At 37.6% G+C, this 20,030-nt stretch overlaps 1 protein-coding gene across 2 annotated transcripts in view; it reads left to right on the forward strand.

The window, feature by feature from the left end:
- The first annotated feature begins 448 nt into the window (after positions 1 to 448).
- LOC106881241 (uncharacterized) overlaps positions 449 to 20,030 on the forward strand; it is a 76,534-nt gene continuing 56,952 nt past the window's right edge. For both annotated transcript variants that reach the window (XM_089356788.1, XM_089356787.1), the window contains exons 1-2: positions 449 to 537; positions 15,454 to 16,623. In XM_089356788.1, the coding sequence (XP_089212914.1) occupies positions 15,714 to 16,623 (910 nt within the window). In that variant the 5' untranslated portion in view covers positions 449 to 537; positions 15,454 to 15,713. The remainder of the gene's footprint in view (positions 538 to 15,453; positions 16,624 to 20,030) is intronic.

Genomic DNA, 20,030 nt, shown 5'->3' on the forward strand with positions numbered 1-20,030 from the left:
CATATATGTCCATATATGTGTACATATATATATATATATATATATATATGTACGTGTATATGTATACACATAAATGTGCACACACACACAACTCTACACACATACACACCTCTACACACATACACACCTCTACACAGACACAAGCTAGTAAACAAAAGCACAAAAGAAATTTTAAACTTTTTCAAAATATTGATAAATGGTCAAGACATAGATATATAGTGACGTGTTTGATAGACATGTACCTGGGTCATAATATGAATTTGGAGATTAGCCTGACAAAAAAACGAAACTGGTAGTAGTAAGAGTAGCAGCTGCAGTAGTAGTAGTAGTAGTAGTAGCAGCAGCAGCAGCCGTAGCAGTCGTGGTGGTGGTGGTGGTGGTGGTGGCAGTAGTAGTAAAATTTGTTGCAGTGTGGCTTAATTACGTGTGGCATGCTAAACAGAAGCTCACAATCGGATAGTTTGTTCAAAGGAAAGGAGGTAGACACGCACCCAGAGAAAGAGAAAGAGGCAACTTGTAGCTGTTATATTTTGTCAGGTAAGTGAATACACACACACGCACACACACACACACACTTACATATATATGTGTATTTATGTATATGAAGATATCTATCTATCTAACTATCTATCTTTTAACCTATTTATCTTTATATATATGTTAATATGTTTATATGCATGTATACATTTGCATATATATATGTATGGATCCAAAAGGTCTTTCAACACAATATTTAACTACTGTCTATCATAGCCTCATAGCCTCATATATATTTCAAGATCCATACACATATATATGAATGCATGTATATGTAAGCCTTGTTACACTCTGTGTCACACTGAATCTCCCCGAGAACTATGTTAAGGGTACACGTGTGTGTGGAGTGCTCAACCACTTGCATGTTAATTTAATGAGCAGGCTGTTCCATTGATCGGATCAACTGGAACCCTCGTCATCATAACCCACAGAGTGCCTTTTAATATATATATTAATATATATATACTTTATTTATTTAAAAGCAGCAGAAATATAACAAAAGACTGTTACTCGGAGTTTCACGTTCCCGTTCATCAGACAGTTTTGTTCCCATTTCTAACAAAACTGTCCGATGAACAGGAACGTGAAACTCAGAGTAACAGTCTTTTGTTATATTTCTGCTGCTTTTAAATAAAGCATATTACTCTATCTCTGGTATTTGAGTACTCTTTTTTCCACCTTGTTGCACATTTTATGTGCTTACTCCGGTATATATATATATATATATATATATATATAAATATACACACACACATATATATATATATAAATATATATACACACATATATATATATACACACCTAATAACCTACAAACATCTAATTATTAAAGTCGAAAAGTTATCAGAAAAGCCATTTCTATTAATTTTTTTTTCAAATACACACACACACACACACACATACATACATATTATATATAGATTTATTTAAGTATGTATACCTATATCTATCTATCTATCTATCTATCTATCTATCTATCTATCTATCTATCTATCTATATATATATATATATATATATATATATATATATATATATTATCATCATCATCGTTTAACGTCTGCTTTCCATGCTAGCATGGGTTGGACGATTTGACTGAGGACTGGTGAAACCGGATGGCAACACCAGGCTCCAATCTAATTTGGCAGAGTTTCTACAGCTGGATGCCCTTCCTAACGCCAACCACTCATATATCTAACTATCTATTTATCTTTCTGTCTATTTCTCTCTCTCTCTCTACCTCTCTGTATATATTATGCGTACATATATATATACATATATATATATATATATATATATATATATATATATACATATAAATGAAACGTAAAAGACTTTCTCACTTTCGTAACCGTCAAGCTAATACACCGTCTTTGTTAGAAGGTATCCAGTGGCAGGTAATTTATCGTTTAAACCGCAGTTTATAATTATAATTAAGTGGAGAATGGCGAATATATATATAGATATTTATATATATATATATATATATATATATATATATATATATATATATATATATATATATATAAAACAAATAATAAATGAGTATATGCATATATATGTACAGGTATGTGCATACCTACTTCTACCTGTACATATAGGTGCATATCTGGGTACAGGACATTGCAAACAAAACGTAGACAAGAAATAATAACCAGAGTACAGAAAACACACAAGCCACATAGAGAACATTTTCCTTCATCAGCTACCCCCATTTTAACACCGGCGTTTCGAAACACACGTATGTATGTATGTATGTATGTATGTATGTATGAAATACTAATCATTATCGTAAATATGTTAGCATCTTGCCAATTAATGAGTTGATGACAAGGCAAAATGAAGAACATCAAGGAATATCTATGTAGTCATTTAATTAGCTATACACAGTAGCTAGTTCTTCAAGAAATCACACCTAATCATGCTTAAACAAGCACGGACATATTTGATATTGTAGACAGAGCTAAACTATGAATAGAAAACTATGTCTGTAACACCTTACATCATACAGGTGAGAGTTCAGGTCTGACCGAGGGCTATACACATCTAGTATACATCATATTAAAGTACCTCTTATTTGCATGCTGTTACATATTTTGCATGCATGTGAACACAAGTACAAGCACACACACACACACACCAACAAACAACTGTTGTATCTCCCTCATTTGCCCTATTTCATTTATGTGTATGTATGTGCTTGTTGGAGGTGCAATGGCCCAGTGGTCAGGGCAGCAGACTCGCGGTCATAGGATTGCGGTTTCTCTTCCCAGACCAGGTGTTGTGAGTGTTTATTGAGCAAAAACACCTAAAGCTCCCTGCTGTACTCTTTCACCATAACTTTCTCTCACTCTTTCTTCTTGTTTCTGCTGTACCTGTATTTCAAAGGACCAGCTTTGTAACACTAGAACCCTCAACGTCGTAAGCGACGGAGTGCCAACACCAACAACTTTTTACTTATATTTCTGATATATTTCTTATATAATTTTTACATATTTATAAAGATTTTGGTTTATAGGTTTATGGCCCATATATTTTTTACACATATATTTTCTGTATTCTGCCTTCCACTCTGCATTTTTTCCTGTGCATATATAGATGTGTATATGGAATCTTTTGTGCATGTGTGTGGATGTGTGTGCATGCGAGTATGTGTGTATATAGACATGTTTTACTCCTATTGCTTATTTTTTACATTTTTTTACACATTATTCTGTATTTTGCCTTTGGCCTTGTTTTTTTCTTGTGCATGTGCGTATATAGACGTGTGTATAGACCTTTTTGTATGTGTGTGTGTGTGTGTGTGTGTGTATGAACGTGTATGCGGGTATGTATATATTTTTTGGCGAATGTGTGGTTGAGCATGTGTGTGTGTGTGTTTCAAGTGAGGGTGGATGAGTGTATACATATAGGCGCATGTACGTGGGTGTGCAGACGTACATGTGTATGTATGGACATGCACGCTTACGCGATTACTATGAACATTTTCACTCCCTTACCTTTACTCCCTCCCCTCACTTAGCGGTCATTCTAATAGCTCTTTTGTCTTGATAACGGTCAATCACACAGTAATTTCCCTTTGTTTAACGGTCATTTTCATAGCATTTTTTTTCGATGGCCAGATAACTGAAGAGATGGCGGTGTGGGTTTCCGCCCTGACATCCGAAACTCAGAGTTTTATCATGGCTGCCGAATAATTGTTACATATTATATTTACAGATAAATTCCTCTATTTTATCTGTTTCAATGCATGGTTTCACATCAAGAATCTTGCAACATAAATTCATAAATGTACACACACACACACACACACACACACACACACACACACACACACACAAGCACACACACATGAAATATATATGTATGTGTGCATATATATATATATATACATGTATGTATGTATGTATGTATGTATGCATGCATGTGTGTGTATGTATATATATATATAAATTCTCATGACATCAGCAACATACTTATGCTGGTAAGAAAAAAGTTTATAAAACATAGAAAAATTTAAAGGATTTGTACCTTCTTGCATTGTTCCAGCCTGACATAACAACCTTCTTTAATATGTGTGCGTGTGTGTGTGTGTGTGTGTGTGTACAGATAAAGAAATAGAGACAGAAATATATGAAAATTAGAACTTATATTATGAAAGACAAATAGATCTCCATGTCTGTCTATAACAACATCAATAATAGGGAGGAAAGAAGGGGAGGAGGAAATGCAGTGAGAGAGAGAGGGAGAGTAGGGGGAGAGAGAGAGTATGTGTGTGTGTGTGTGTGTGTGTGTGTGTGTGTGTGAAAGATAGATAGATGTGTAGGTATTGTTATTACCCAAATAACTAAGAAGTTTTGATTAAAAATGTGGATCCGTTTCAAGAAAAAGAACAAGAAACTTCCTGTGAGAAAGGAAAAGTGGAACGACTATTGGGAAGTGACTGCAGATTTGCCTGGGTGCCAGGCATTCTTTCCCATCCCAGTTATGGAAGAACCTGACATTTTAATGTGGTGTGAAAGAAGAAAAGTTGTAAATCTAGTTGAGTTAACGGTTCCTCATGAAGATAATATGGACGCCGCGCGGGCTCGAAAGATGGACCGTTATGAAAACCACCTCGAGAAATGTGAAGACGCAGGCTGGAAAGCGGAGCATTTTCCAATCGAAGTCGGATGTAGAGGATTTGTAGGAAACAGTGTGAAACGACTGCTGTTATCGTTAGGCCTAACTCATCGGAAGGTAAATACCACCATTACCGATATCCAAACTACAGTGGAGAAGGCTAGCCACTGGATTTGGTTAAAAAGAGACGATGAGCGATGGCTAGAGAAATATTGAGCTTTGTTTAATAATCAGTTGATCTAGCAAGCGGGACCTCATATCAGTGAGGGGGGGCGGTGCGAATTGATGCCGTCGAGAGGTAGGCCCCGAAACGGCGCGCATTCTCTCCTGATGACCCCATACACTTGCTGGCTTCCGGTATGCGGAATTCTTGACTGGTAGCACTTGCATGTGCAAGTTGTTTGCAAGACACATCATCCTATAAATAAAGTGGTTTTTTATACTTCTTTTATTTTTCAAATTTAAGATAAACAAAGTTCTTTTTAATCTAAAAGATACTCTGCTTCTTTTTCTACTATGCTCTTCCATCTATCTGGTAGACTTACAAGGCCCCTCTTCCAAAATTCCCTTGTCTGTGATGAAAAATACTCCTCCAGTACTGTTCTGACCTCATCTACAGAATTCATATTTTTTCTGTCCAAATGATTTTGAAGACTGTGCAATAAATGATAATCAGATGGGGCAATTTTTGGTGAATATGGTGGGTGGGGCATCGTTTCCCATTCAAACTGCACCAGATATTGGAATGTCATCTTCGCAGTACGTGGCTGAGCATTATCCTGATGGAAGAACACCTTTCATCTTGAAACTAAAGATGGTCATTTTTCTTCTAGTGCTGATTTAAACCGCTGAAGCTGCTCATAGTAGATCTCCTTCATTATCATTTGGTTTGAGTTTAAAAATTCTAAGTGGACTAAACCTTTCATATCTCACCAAAGAGATAACAACGCCTTACATGGGTGAAGACCTTCGTTAGCCTGGGGTGCCAGTGTTTCTCCTTTCCCTACTCTCTTTCTTTGGCACTTGACATCTTTATAGAGAACCCATTTCTGGTCACCAGTCACTATTCAGTCCAAAAAAGGTTCATTTGTGAGACATGACAGCAAAGGAGAGCACACATTCACTCTCTGCATGCGATTAGACTAGGAAGTTTGTTAGGAACCCATTGACCCAATTTGCTGACTTTTCCAATGGCATGCAAGTGTCGATAAATGGTTGAAAGACCAAATCCAAGCTTCTCTGCTAGTTCCTCAATATTTGTGATGGGATTTTGTTCCACCTGGGTTTGCAGGACATTCCCATCAAGTTCTACAGATCTTCCAGAAACTGACTCATCTTCTAGGCTGTAGTTTCTGGCTTGGAATTTCTGGAACCTAGGCTTATTGTCTGATCCCCAAATACTGCATTAATATTCCTACCTGCTTTTATAGCAAGCTGATGCAGGGTAGTTTATCCTGTCCCCCTTCTGCTTTTAGTTCATGCAATAAAATAAAACGCATTATTTATGGGTTGACCCAATATAACGAAACACAAACTTCAAAAAATTTCTATATGTATATATGTATATATATACTGTTGTGTCTGGGGAGAGTCATTTTCTTTTTGTGCCTTATGTGTAAATATATATATATATATATATATATATATATATATGTGTGTATATATATATATATATGATACATATTGTTATTTTTATTTTTGTTTCTCTGTGTGTTTGTGTGTTTGTGTGTATGTGTGTGTTCCTGTATGTCTTTCAACATATAGACAAAGCAACACAAACTTCAAAAAAATAACATTATATATTATTCTTATATATATATATATATATATATATATATATATATATATATATATATATTGAAGTTAAGCAACAAAAATTCAATAGGTTATAGCAGCACGTACGTTTCGTACAAGCTCCATTTATTCATGTAGTGAGAACACCACAGAAAATACAATGAAAATGTACTCCTCAGACTCATACCCACCCCCAAAAACCCAAACATCACATCCCAACTGTCACCAAACAGTACCAACACCACCAATAACAAAATCAACACACTCAGAAATAGACCCCAATACCCTTCCCTCCCACCCTCTGATTCCTCAGACATGTTATCAGATGAAGATGACACAGAGGATTGGCAAGTGGCCACAGGGAAAGGAGAAAAAGGGGAAAAAAAAGAATAGAGAAGCTGACAAACAAAGCCGGGAGATTTATCACTCCTGAAACCAAAACACCTGCAGAAAACAAAAGCATCAACACAAACACTCTAATATCAAACCCCACAGCAATGTTCACAGCTCTAAACACTAACAATCCAGACCTAATGGAATACATTAGGTCAAACACCAACATAACAGAAGATGATACCAAAACAAAAAATCACCCACGAACAACACCACCACAACATATTAAAATCATACACAAAACACAGAACACACACAGCACACTGAAATCTTTCTCTACCCGGATGCAGTAGTGAGATTCCAAAAATACATCTCTAAAAAACTATACAAAAACCTTCTGGGAGAAGACTGTGAGGTGAAGGACAAACAACTTTCGGAAAGTAAGTAATTCTCTCTCTCTCTCGTCTCCTTTTCGTGTGTAAAACACAACCTCCGATAGGAACATGCTCAAAATAGGCAGTGTAAATGTACGTGGCTTGGAATCACCTTGGAAACAAGGCTACCTGTTAAACAACATCAAGTCACAAAATCTGCATATCATAGCCATCAGCAAGACCAGACTTCACAGCCTGCAGGCCCTCCAGCACATGTTCGGCGGACATTTCAACATTTATTTTTCTCCGTGTCTGCCCAGAATGGGCAGAGGAGGTACCTCGGTGCTTCTTCGGAAGAGTCTGGACCTCAAAGTAAGAGCAATTTTCCTAGACCCAGAGGATAGGCTGGTTGTCTTGGATGTTGATGGCAGCAATGGGTGTGCTTTTTGACTGATAACAGTTTATGCACCATCCTTATCAGGCCGACCAGATTTATTTCGATGTATAGAGGTATTCCTGGGAACGTCTTGACCTTTACTTTTAGTGGGGCATTGGAACGCTACCCTGGACACGCATCTAGACTATATGGACAGAGATAGTAATAGGAGGGGATACAAATACCTCAAAGACCTGCTCAGACGTTTCCAACTGTCTGACAGGTGCCGACTGGACCACCCAAATGTGCCAATGTGGACATGGAGCAACTGCATCGGGTGGTCCAGATCGTATTTAGATAGAGTATTCTGTAGGACAGTGGATAAGGCTAGTGTAGGTTGTCCACAATTCCATATAGTCAGCTACACAGACCACAAATTTGTGACTTGTAGACTTGACTTAAATAAGACACATAGGCAGGGTCCCGGTTACTGGAAGCTGAACACATCGTTCACGGCATGCCAGGCTTACAGGGACCAGATTAGCACATTTTGTTCAGAGGGCATTGACAGGTGCCATCATCAACAACAGATGGTGATATGCCCTAAAGAAAGCAACTAAAGCAGAACCAGTTAGGTATAGCAAGGCCCTGGCATTAGACCAATATAGAATAAAGGGAGACCTAGTTAAGAAATTAGAAGAGGCACTTGGAACTGGCATCGCTTCCAATGTACTGGTAGCGAGTTTGGCTCTCAACCAACACTTCAATGCCAAACATGAAAGATACGTTGTCTGAGCTAGGATGCATGTTCTGAGGAATGAAGGAGTTGGGGCCGCCTGAGAGGCCCGAGTGGCGGAGGCACAATGAGGCAACAGAGTCACCATTAGGTCCCTGGCAGATGAACAGTGGTGCGAAGTACTCAGGCCTGAAAGGATGTGTGAGGCCTTTCAACAACATTTTGCCCGACTGTTCGGGACAACTGGTGGGTCAAAATGCAGAGTGGACTTTAGTGCCTACCTGCATGGCCTGCTACGACTCTCAGCAAGAGAAGCAGTGTGTTGTGAAAGACTCATCACAGCTGCGGACGTATAGGGTGTGATGGCAAGCTGTGTGGGAGACAAGTCCCCAGGCTTGGATGGTCTGCTCTCTGAACTTTATTGTCATATGCCAGACTTGTTTGGAGGTGTCTTGGCAGCTGTCTACTGCAACTGGCAGTTTCGTATAATTTACCCCAGTGTCACTTTGATGGCATGCACTGCTCTCTCACTCAGTAATAATAATAATAATAATCTATGTAGAGCTTTCACTTATACAGTAGTAGTTGTACATCTAAGCCAAGGATTTTAAACTTACGGAAACAATGTTCACATATTACCTGAGGAAAAACAACTAGATCTCATGATGCAGAGAAACAGTTGTGTAATCAAGTACCTGCACACCTGGAGAACTACGTTGCGTGGAAACAATTGTAGTAATTAAAAAATAAATGTCCAATCATACCCTTTCTTGTTGACTCTTATTTTTTCAATTGTGTGTGTGTGTGTGTGTGTGTGTGCGTGTGTGTGCATGTGTGTGTGTGTGGAGGAGCTAAAAAGTTCCTGGCTTAGGGTAAAAGAAAATATAGAGGGATCAGTTAATTATGATTTTATGCAACATATTCTCTGCTCAAATTCACACCCTTATTGTGGCGATCCCCAGGTTTTCTAAATCCTGTAAACTCGGAAGGTTGGGCCTCCATCCAGGCCTTTCACAATACGCTTCAAGTCACCAATTTTTCAGCCCCACCACCCCGTGTGTGTATGTGTGTGTGTGTGTGTGTGTGTGTGTGTGTGTGTGTGTGTGTGTGTGTATTTATGTATGTGTACAGGAATCCCTTGACTATTCCAAAACCTCCCACAATAGGTGAAAATCCATGAAGTAGAAACAGTACTGTACTGTATATTTTTTTTATTATTTTTATAATTTACTCCTTACTCTTTTACTCTTTTACTTGTTTCAGTCATTTGACTGTGGCCATGCTGGAGCACCGCCTTTAGTCGAGCAAATCGACCCCAGGACTTATTCTTTGTAAGCCTTGTACTTATTCTAGCGGTCTCTTTTGCCGAACCACTAAGTTACGAGGACATAAGCACACCAGCATCGGTTGTCAAGCAATGCTAGGGGGACAAACACACACACACACACACACACACACACACACACACATATATATATATATATATATATATATATATATATACATGTATACGACAGGCTTCTTTCAGTTTCCACCTACCAAATCCACTCACAAGGCTCTGGTCAGCCTGAGGCTATAGTAGAAGACACTTGCCCAAGATGCTAAGCAGTGGAACTGAACCCGGAACCATGTGGTTGGTAAGCAAGCTACTTACCACACAGCCACTCCTGCGCCTATAACACAATATTATAAATGTTATACACTCTAGTATTTTATATAAAAATAGATGACAGTTATATAAGATGTAAAATAATATATGTTTAAACAAAAAGCTATACTTCCTATTCATACACATGTATCATACATACACCTTAAACACCATGCTCACACATTTAAACATATGCTTAGATCAAGACAAAGAAACCTTGTCAGAACATGGATACTGTTGCAGGGATGTCATGTGATCAGATCTGCTAGTTTTTTTCTTTTCTTTTATTTTTTTCTTCCTGTCTAAGGCTGTACCTGTAGACATTTTATATGTGTAAATCATATTTAGACATTTTTTTTTTTTTTAAATCACAAAGACGACACAGATACAGCAAGTAAACAACTCGTCTAAGAAAGAGGTGACTTCAAATTATCATTGTTGTTGTCATCATCATCATCATCATTCTGTTGTTGTTGTTGTTGTCATCATCATCATCATCACCATTGTGTGTGTGTGTGTGTGTGTGTGCATGCGCTTATTCTTTTTGCTTACATTTGTGTGTTTGTTTGATAAGAATCATTCAGCTGAAAGTGGTGATGTCATTGACCAAAGTTTTGCAATTGGATTTGGTAGGCAGAAACTGAAAAGAATCTCACTGTATTTATGTATGTATGAATGTATGCATGTATGTATATATGTATGTATGTATGTATATATCAACTTTAAATAGAGCTCAAAATTGATCCATTGAAAATACTTTATTACAATAATAATAATAATAATAATAATAATAATAATAATAATGAAATAGACCTATGTACATTTCGATAGAACATCCAGAATGATTAATACATATCATAAAATATTATAACATATTATAAAATATAGGATACTCCATCTCCTCAGGGTCCCAATATTATTGCTATTATTATTATCATTATCATTATTATTATTATTAGCAATACACAGCCAATAAAAACATATATGTATGTATGTATGTATGTATGTATGCATACATGTGTGTATGTGTGTGTGTGTGTGTGTGTGTGTGTGTTAGTGTTTGTTTATATCTGTGCTTGTTTACAACCCAATGGTTTTGAGGTGTTATTGCTGGCATCTCTGTCATTAGTGTGTCCCCTAGCTTTGTTCCTTGACCTCTCATATTAGTCGTAAACAAATGTCACAGTCATACTAGCAGGTTTGTTTGTTCACAATCTTAAGTGAAAAAAAAAATATCCAGCTATTGTGACACTACATTCTCTGAGTGGTTGGCATTAGGAAGGGCATCCAGCTGTAGAAACTCTGCCAAATCAGATTGGAGCCTGGTGTAGCCATCTGGTTTCACCAGTCCTCAGTCAAATCGTCCAACCCATGCTAGCATTGAAAGCGGACGTTAAACGATGATGATGATGATGATGATGATTGTGTAGTTTATGCTCAGAGGATTTGCTCGGTACTACCCTAAGGGAATACGAAGCGGTGTCAGGAGCAATAATCAAACAGGAGAAGTCCGTGGGCCTGCAGCTCGGCACCTGGAGAGGCAGGCCCATATCAACCGACAGTGTGGTGGGGCACTGGATGGAAGGACCTGTTAAATTGCTTGTGGTCTGGTTTGGTCCAGATTTCCAAGTGGACAAGAACTGAGGTGAAGTGACAGATAGAGTGACCAGTCTCACCCAGAAGTGGCCCGAGAGGAAGCTGTCCCTGAAAGGTCGAGTGGCAGTGGCGAATGTGTACATCACATCTGTCATATACTACCGCCTAACTGTCGTCCCTTGCCCCACTTCGTCGCTGAGCGAGTTGGTGCATTTGCTCTTCCGTTTCCTGTGAAGCGGACAGGTACTGCTTGTCAGACGGTCCATCTGCTGTCCGCACCTGTTGCATGGAGGACTGGGCATGCCATGGCTGAGGATGCGAAGATATGCGCTGACATTACGACATCTCCAGAACTCCCCCTTTTAGGGAAGCAGACTCTTGATTTAATCTCTTTGTTAATCATTGTGTTTGTTTGCTGTTTACTTTGCTGTGTTTGTTCGCTGTTTATCGTCCTCTATGTTTTGTCTTCCTCCCTGGTGGCCAATAAAGGAAGTATTATTATTATTGTTATCATTATTATTATTATCATTATTATTATTATTATTATTATTCAGTAGTTTTATTTTTATAACGTGCTTTCACTTCACTCCCGAGCGCAGCTCTGTGTGCCTTGGGTATGTGCTGTGGTTTGCTGTGATGCTCTTATGGTTACTGTATTGGAAGTGTTTTGCGTAGAATGTGTGCAGTACCCAGTAGTGCAATTTTCTGTATGTTATATATATTTGTAAGTCCTGGTGTTTTTGTTATGTATTTGTCTGAATATTTTTTTATTATACCTAAGGCACCTCCTGCTTCTTTTGTGGCTGCTGCATATATTATGTCATTTAGCTCTGTGATATTGCCAGTTGTTTCTGTGGTTGTTAGTTCTGTGACGGCCAGGTTTATGCTATTTATTATTGATGTTGTTTTATTGTCTATTTTGATTTTTGGGAGATATATTCTGTGGTCCATTCTAAAATCTGTGGTTTTCAGTTCTTTGATTATTCTCATTTTCATAGTATCGTAATTATTAGGTTTCCCTTCGTTATTCCCAGGTTTTAGATTTGTTTTGCCTTCCTTTTCATATTATTATTATTATTATTATTATTATTATTATTATTATTATTATTACTATTGCTGTTGTTGTTTTTGTTGTTATTATTATCATTATTATTATTATTAGTTACTTTTAATTTGCGTGTTTGTTACACTCACTTGCCGAGAAACATCCATCACCCTAGGGCAAGTGAGGGATGAGAGATGTTACAGTATGACTGAAAGATTGGGGAGGGGAAGTGGCAGGGCAGTAACAAAATATCTTCCTGTAATACAATAAAAACATTTAAATTGATAGGATTTTTCTAAGGATGTGGGTAATACTTGTCAACACAATCTTTTGGAATTCTCTGAGACATGGTTCTCCTGGGATATTATCTAGATGTCTCTGACATCCCATTTTTATCATACTTAGGGCACCTACAATAACAGGAACAATTCTCGCTTTAAGATGCCACATCTTTTGTATTTCAATTTCCAGGTCCTTATATTTGCTTAATTTGTCAAATTCCTTTAACACATATACTCTTATCAGTGGGAACACATACATCTATTGGTCTACGAATATTTTCTTCTCTGTCCTTAATGACTATGTCTGGCCAGTTAGCCTGGATCGTTCTGTCAGTGTTGACTGGAAAATGCCAGAGGACAGTGACATTTTTTTACCTTCAACGACTGGCTCAGGATGATGTTCATACCAGTAAGCAGGAGTGCTGATTTTTAGTGTCTACATTTTTTCCAGTGTAAATACTGTCCTACTCTATTGTGGTGACTTTTGTATTCGTTTGGTGGCAGCACAGGGCATCCTGAAATGAGATGGTCTATAATAATAATAATAATAATAATAATAATAATAATAATAATAATAATAATAATAATAATAATAATAATAATAATGATAATAATAATAATAATAATGATAATAATAATAATCATCATCATCATCATCATTATTATTATTATCATCATCATTATTATTATGATGATTATTATTATCATTATTATTATTATTATTATCATTATTATTATTATTATTATTATTATTATTATTATTATTATTATTATCATTCATATGCACACAACAGATTAGATTGTTGGAAAAGAAAAATCCCAACATTGGGCTACAACAAGTAGCCTTAGATGTCAAAAACCCTCCTAAGTATCCTAACTGTCCCTAATAACGCTGTTTTCTGGAGCTGTACTAATCAGGGTTTTATACCTATTTCTTCTATCCATCCATTCAAATCTTTAGGGATAATTCCCAATGCACTTATAACTACTGGGATACATTTTACCTGCACTTTCCATAGTCTCTGTAATTCAAACGCTAGGGCCTAGTAATTTGCTATTTTTTCTAAACTTCTTATATTGATTTTCTCATCATTTGGCACTGTAAAGTCAATTATCTGGCACTTTCTATTCTCTTTATCTGTTACTACTAAATCAGGTCTTCTAGCTTCTATTATTTTGTCAATCTGAATGTTAAAGTCCCATAACATTTTATATTTCTTACTTTCTAGTACTTTACTAGGTTCATGTTCATACCATTTATCAGTATGTTTAAATCCTATTATTATTATAGTTATTATTATTTATTATTACGTCCTCGGGGAGACCCTAGGCATCGACGAAGAGGAACTGAGCAAGTCTATTCCAGAGGACTTTCCAGTTGGAGACTGTTATGAATAATTTCCAGATGCCCTTGGCTTGGCAGTGTTACCAGGAAGTGCTACTGGTTCGAGATAAACTCTACAGGCATGGATGTGCTGTCAGACAGGCTTGTCCGAGGTGCTTGCAGAACAACAAAACCATTCTGCATTGCACTTGTTTAGTGTCCAGGCATTGCTGACTTGTGAAGTTATGTCAAACAGCTGCTGTCAGATCCGTCTGTCAGCCATGTCCATAATGGTGATTGTCTCACCACCCTCTTTTAATCGGGCTGGCAAGGCAGTTTTCCTTTGTCTAGTGGCTGTGGTGAAAGAGGTTATCTCATGGACGAGGCTGAATGGAATGAGGACAGAAACATTCCTCTTTGATAAAGCCCTCATCGACTTTTTCAAGTTTCACTTGAAAATGAAAGTGAGGATGGAGAGGGAGGTGTTGTCCTTGAGTGAATTTATGAAAAGATGAGTGAAAGTTGCGAAAATGGCAAGAGTGGATGGTACCACTCTCAGTGTAGACCTATGAGTCGGAAGAAAGGGATTTGGAGAGGGCCCTCGTCCTTAATGTTCAGGGTAATCTTGGCTGGTGGGGTTCCTTGATTATCCCTAGAGGTCATCCTGTATCATGGGGATCCCATCACTATCACTTTTTCCCTCTTTTTTTCTAGTGTCATGCATTATGTATACTACCCTTCTTCTAATGTTTACCGTGTATACATTTTATTTTATCATTCCATTATATGTAAACCCCTATACTTTATGTTTGTCGCTCCAGAAATTCTCTACAATCATATTATTTAAGAGTAATTAATCTTTGCATCCATAAGAATTCCTTTGACAATCTTTTGGGCTCATGGGAGGATAGAGTTCTGTTCCAGAAAAGAGTATATTCTTTCAGCTAGTATGGATGTGAGGATCTTGTAGGTGGTGTTGAGACATGTTATCGGTTGGTAGTTCTTTGGATTTCTCGTGTCTTCAGTTTTTGGTAGAAGGTATGTTGTTCCTTTGGTTAGTCAGACATGTACTTGCTCTGGGTTCTGGATGACATCAGTTAGGGATGCAGCAAAATTTTGGTGTACTTCTGTCAAACAGAATTATTATTATTATTATAATTATTATCATTATTATTATTATTATTATTATTATTATTATTATTATTATTATTATTATTATTATTATTATTGTTGCTATTATTATTGTTATTATTATTATTATTATTAATGCTTGTTTATTTATATTTTAGGTTGGAAATATTTCATGAGATGATGTGTATCATCAGGATCAATGAATTATTCTATCAAAGACAACATAGATGCAACTTAGAGGACAGGAGTACTGCAAAATACCCTCTTGTTATCTATTCAATAGGAGAATCTGATTGATAATAACACAGTATATACATATATGTGTATGCACAAATGTGTATGTGTGCATATGTAATATTTTATAGAATAAACGACACAATTTATTTCAATTCAATCAAGTAAAATCAAAGAAGTGAAGATGACCGAAGAATTAAACTGGTCAGAAAGGAGTTACACACTGACCGATATTGATTCTAAACTTAAAATCAATTCATGTCTTGTGAAGATTGAAGAAGGACAGGAATTGGAGTCATTTCTTGACCTGTTTGCAATAAAATGCTTCAAAAATCTCTTCCGTGTTCAAGCATATAGAATGAACAATAATGAAGACCTCACTGATACTTCAACATATGGTGAAGGAGTGAGTATACCAATAAATTATACAAAGCATGGTTCCATAATTCCACTCTATGGCGCCTCACATGTTTTCAAAACTGTTGAAGAGATGATAATGGCTTTTCCGCGTTTCGTTGAAGTACAGGATAACTTAACGTTTTGTTCGAATAACTGCCTCATTCACTTAAAGCCTGGTGATCATCTAGAACTATTGAAAGTCGAGAAAACAACGAACTCAAGTGGTAAACAACTGGTATGTCAGAAAACAGATAATAAAGAAAGACTTAACTTAAGTGCAAGTAGTATTGGCCATTTCAAAACTGTGCCTGATCCAAATACATACAGCATCAAAGATGTATTAAGAATACTTAAGTTGCCACAGGTTATAAATTTCGAAAGCAACAGTGATGTTGCAGACTTGGAAGGTGCTGAGAGTAACGCTAGTGATACTGAGTTTTCGGGTTCATATTTACTCGTTGGGTTACAGAAATCCAGAGCTGTTGTGATTAACTGCCTTTCTGAAGAGAATGATAATGACGCTAGTTATCTTTTACCACTTGATTCTGATTTATTTGAACATCTGAAATACCATTTTGCCTTTAGGAATGATTTCAAATCTATAAAAATATGTAAATCCAAGAGTGGCAATGAAACATTAGACCAGGAATCTCTTGAGATGGTAAAAAAATACACTCAAAATAGTATAGAATCAGGTAAGTTTCCACATTTTTCTCGTTATGTAAAATTTTATCTCTAATGTGTCTCTCTTCTCTCTTCTATGTGATGTGTATTAATTAGCTAATAAATTAATGTTAATGATTTCTAAGCTTTGTACAAAGCTGGAGATCCCTAACCCTCCAGCATTCAAATTGCTCTGTCAAATGTAATGCTTATTTATTCACGTTGTTTTGAATTAATTCTGCATTGTCTTGTAACTTCAAGATTTCAATGATGCGATCGTTTATTTTTAAATGACATTGCAGAGTAGCCATGAGAAGCCTGATCTGGCCAGGTAGAATATTTGGTTTGGATAAAGGGTAAAGACACCCTTCGGTCATGAATGACCATGGGATTGCACCTAGAAAGTTCCCCTCCAAGGCAAAAGTCCAGGCAAAGTTGTTTAACCCTTTCATTACTGTATTTATTTTGAGATGCTCTGTGTTTCTTTCAATTACTTTAAATAAAACAAAGAATTTAGTAAAATAACTTAGTTATCATTAAGTTAATGTTAGGAACATAAATTGTGACTAAAGTTTGGTGAAAGATTTTAATTCAAAACTTATGAAAACAAGACATTTGTACTACAGAGTCAGAGCCGGTTTCAGCCGGGTTGGTAACGAAAGGGTTAAGGAAGACCAGCAATTGCCTATGTATACCAGCCTCCCCTCTCCACGCCATCAATGTTATCCAAGGGAAAGAGAAAGACCAATACAGCTTGGCACCAGTGGTGTCACAACTCATTTCTACAGCTGAGTGAACTGGAGCAACATGAAATAAAGTGTCTTGCTCAAGAACACAACACACAGCCTGGTCCAGGAATTGAACTCACTGCCTCGTGATTGTGAGCCCGACAGTCTAACCATGGTCAATTTAAATGTTAATGGGCTAACAAAGATTGGGTTAAGTGTGGGAGTTAGATTTGATGGATGTGCCAGAGCAGTATTGTAGCTGGGGGGGGGGGGGGGCCACACCAGGTGGTGTTTTTATGGCAATGACACTTTCATGTCTGCTGCATAAATCTGTATAGCCCTGGGGACCTAGGGGAAAGAGCAAATTCTAGAGTTGCTCCAGATGGCACATACTCTAGCTACACCACTCTCCCAGAGTCTAGACATGTCCTTCTGTCATTCCAGTTATTTCTCTACAACCCTAACCAATCGGTATATGTTTTTCTTCTTTATTTATTAATCGTTTTACATTTTAAATACCTTGACATCATCTTCGTCATTATCATCATCATCATCATCATCATCATCATCATCATCATCATTCTCGGAGTGGTTGGCGTTAGGAAGGGCATCCAGCTGTAGAAACTTTGCCAGATCAGATTGGAGCCTGGTGCAGCCTTCTGGCTCACTGGTCCTCAGTTAACCATCCAGCCCATACCAGCATGGAAAGTGGACGTTAAACGACAATGATGATGATGATGATGATAATGGTGATCATTATTTTAACGTTTACTTTTCCATGCTTGCATGTTCAGATGAAATGTGTCAAGATTTTCTACAACTGGATGCCTTTCCTGTTGCTAATATCTCACCTGTTTCAAAGTAAGATAATATTTCCCCATGACCAGACATGTTCTTGCAGAATTGTGGAAATGAACAACACTGCTTGTATGATAGAGACACTCTTTTACAACTCTCCCATCATGTCAAGACAAGAAAACAGTGCCTAGCACACACACACACACACACACACACACATTTACATATCTTATTAATATTTAGCTGAAGTAACAAAGGACTGATAAACAAAAGTTTTGTGCTTTGGCACTTACTTAGAGTCATCTGTTGCTTCTACTAATTATTAATAAAAATGCATATATACTCATATTTTGAGTTCTATTTTTCTGTTTGCATCACCATATCTGTGTGTGTGTGTGTGTGTGTGTGTGTGTGTGTGTGTGTGTGTGTGTGTGTGTATGACATGCTTCTTTCAGTTTCCATCAACTAAATCAACTTACAAGACTTTGCTTTGATCAGCCTAAGGCTATAGTAGAAGACACTTGCCCAAGGTGCTACAAAGCAGGACTGAACCTGAAACCACAAAGTTGGAAAGTAAACTTCTTGCACATCAAAAGCTACAGAAGGCAGAAAGTGAGGTTCTGGGTGGTCTTTCAATCTGCTTGAAATAGCAGCTAATTACTCTCAAATCATGTGCTTTTTACCTTCTTAAATCAGGAAAGACATATTAGATAGTGTAGGCTCTGATGCATAAAGAGAAGGTCTGCTTATGGATAGAGCACCTTTGATAGCAGCTCAGTTTTCATCAGAGCTGGTCAAGAGCTGAACAACAATGCAAATTAACTCTTCAGCCCAAAATATAAACAACAGTATCAAGGAGGAAAATATTAATGATTGGTCAATCTTTCATAATATTGAGTTTAGTGAAACACCTTGGAATGAATATCTATTGATTTGTAAGGTTTTGTGAAATCCGAGTTCAGTGAAACAGCTTGGGGGGTAACTATCTATACGCTAGTTAGGTTTATTGCACCCTTGCTGTCTCAGTTCAACACAACTGTACAAGCAGGTTAAGAAGGATGCAGCTCTTCTTCTTTTTCTTTTTCCTCCTCCTCTGCCTCTTCCTCCTCCTCCCCTTCTCTTCCTCCCCCCTTCTCCTCCTCTGCCTCTTGCTCCTCTGCCTTTTGCTCCTCTGCCTCTTGCTCCTCTGCCTCTTGCTCCTCTGCCTCTTGCTCCTCTGCCTCTTGCTCCTCTGCCTCTTGCTCCTCTGCCTCTTCCTCCTCTGCCTCTTCCTCCTCCTCCCCCTTCTCTTCCTCCCCCTTCTCTTCCTCCCCCTTCTCTTCCTCCCCCTTCTCTTCCTCCCCCCTTCTCCTCCTCTGCCTCTTGCTCCTCTGCCTCTTGCTCCTCTGCCTCTTGCTCCTCTGCCTCTTGCTCCTCTGCCTCTTGCTCCTCTGCTTCTTCCTCCTCTACCTCTTCCTCCTCTGACCAAAACAACACAAAGCATATTTTGGATGGGCTAGACGATCCCCTTCATGTCAAGTCTTTGGTAGGCTCAAAGCTATAGTAAAAAAAAAAGAAGAAACATTTGCCCAAGGTGCTGTGCAGTGAGACTGAACCCAGAGCTACATAGCTTGTAAAGCAAACTTCTTAACAAATTGCCCACCGAAGATCTTTTACCTTCTAATTTTTACTTGAACTGTGGCCATCCTGGGGTACAACCTTGAAATGTTTAGTTGAACAAATTGGCCCCAGTACTTTTATTTTATCAGCCTGGTTTTTATTCTGTCAGTCTCTTTTTGCCAAACCTCTAGATTACAGGCATGTAAACAAATCAACAGTAGCTGTCACGTAGTGGTTAGGACAAACACAGACATAAAGACACATACATAGATATATATATATGTACGTGTGTGTGTGTGTGCGTGTGTGCGTGT

The sequence above is a fragment of the Octopus bimaculoides genome, chromosome 8, assembly GCF_046866305.1.
Source record: "Octopus bimaculoides isolate indiv1 chromosome 8, ASM4686630v1, whole genome shotgun sequence".
Lineage (NCBI taxonomy): Eukaryota > Metazoa > Mollusca > Cephalopoda > Octopoda > Octopodidae > Octopus > Octopus bimaculoides.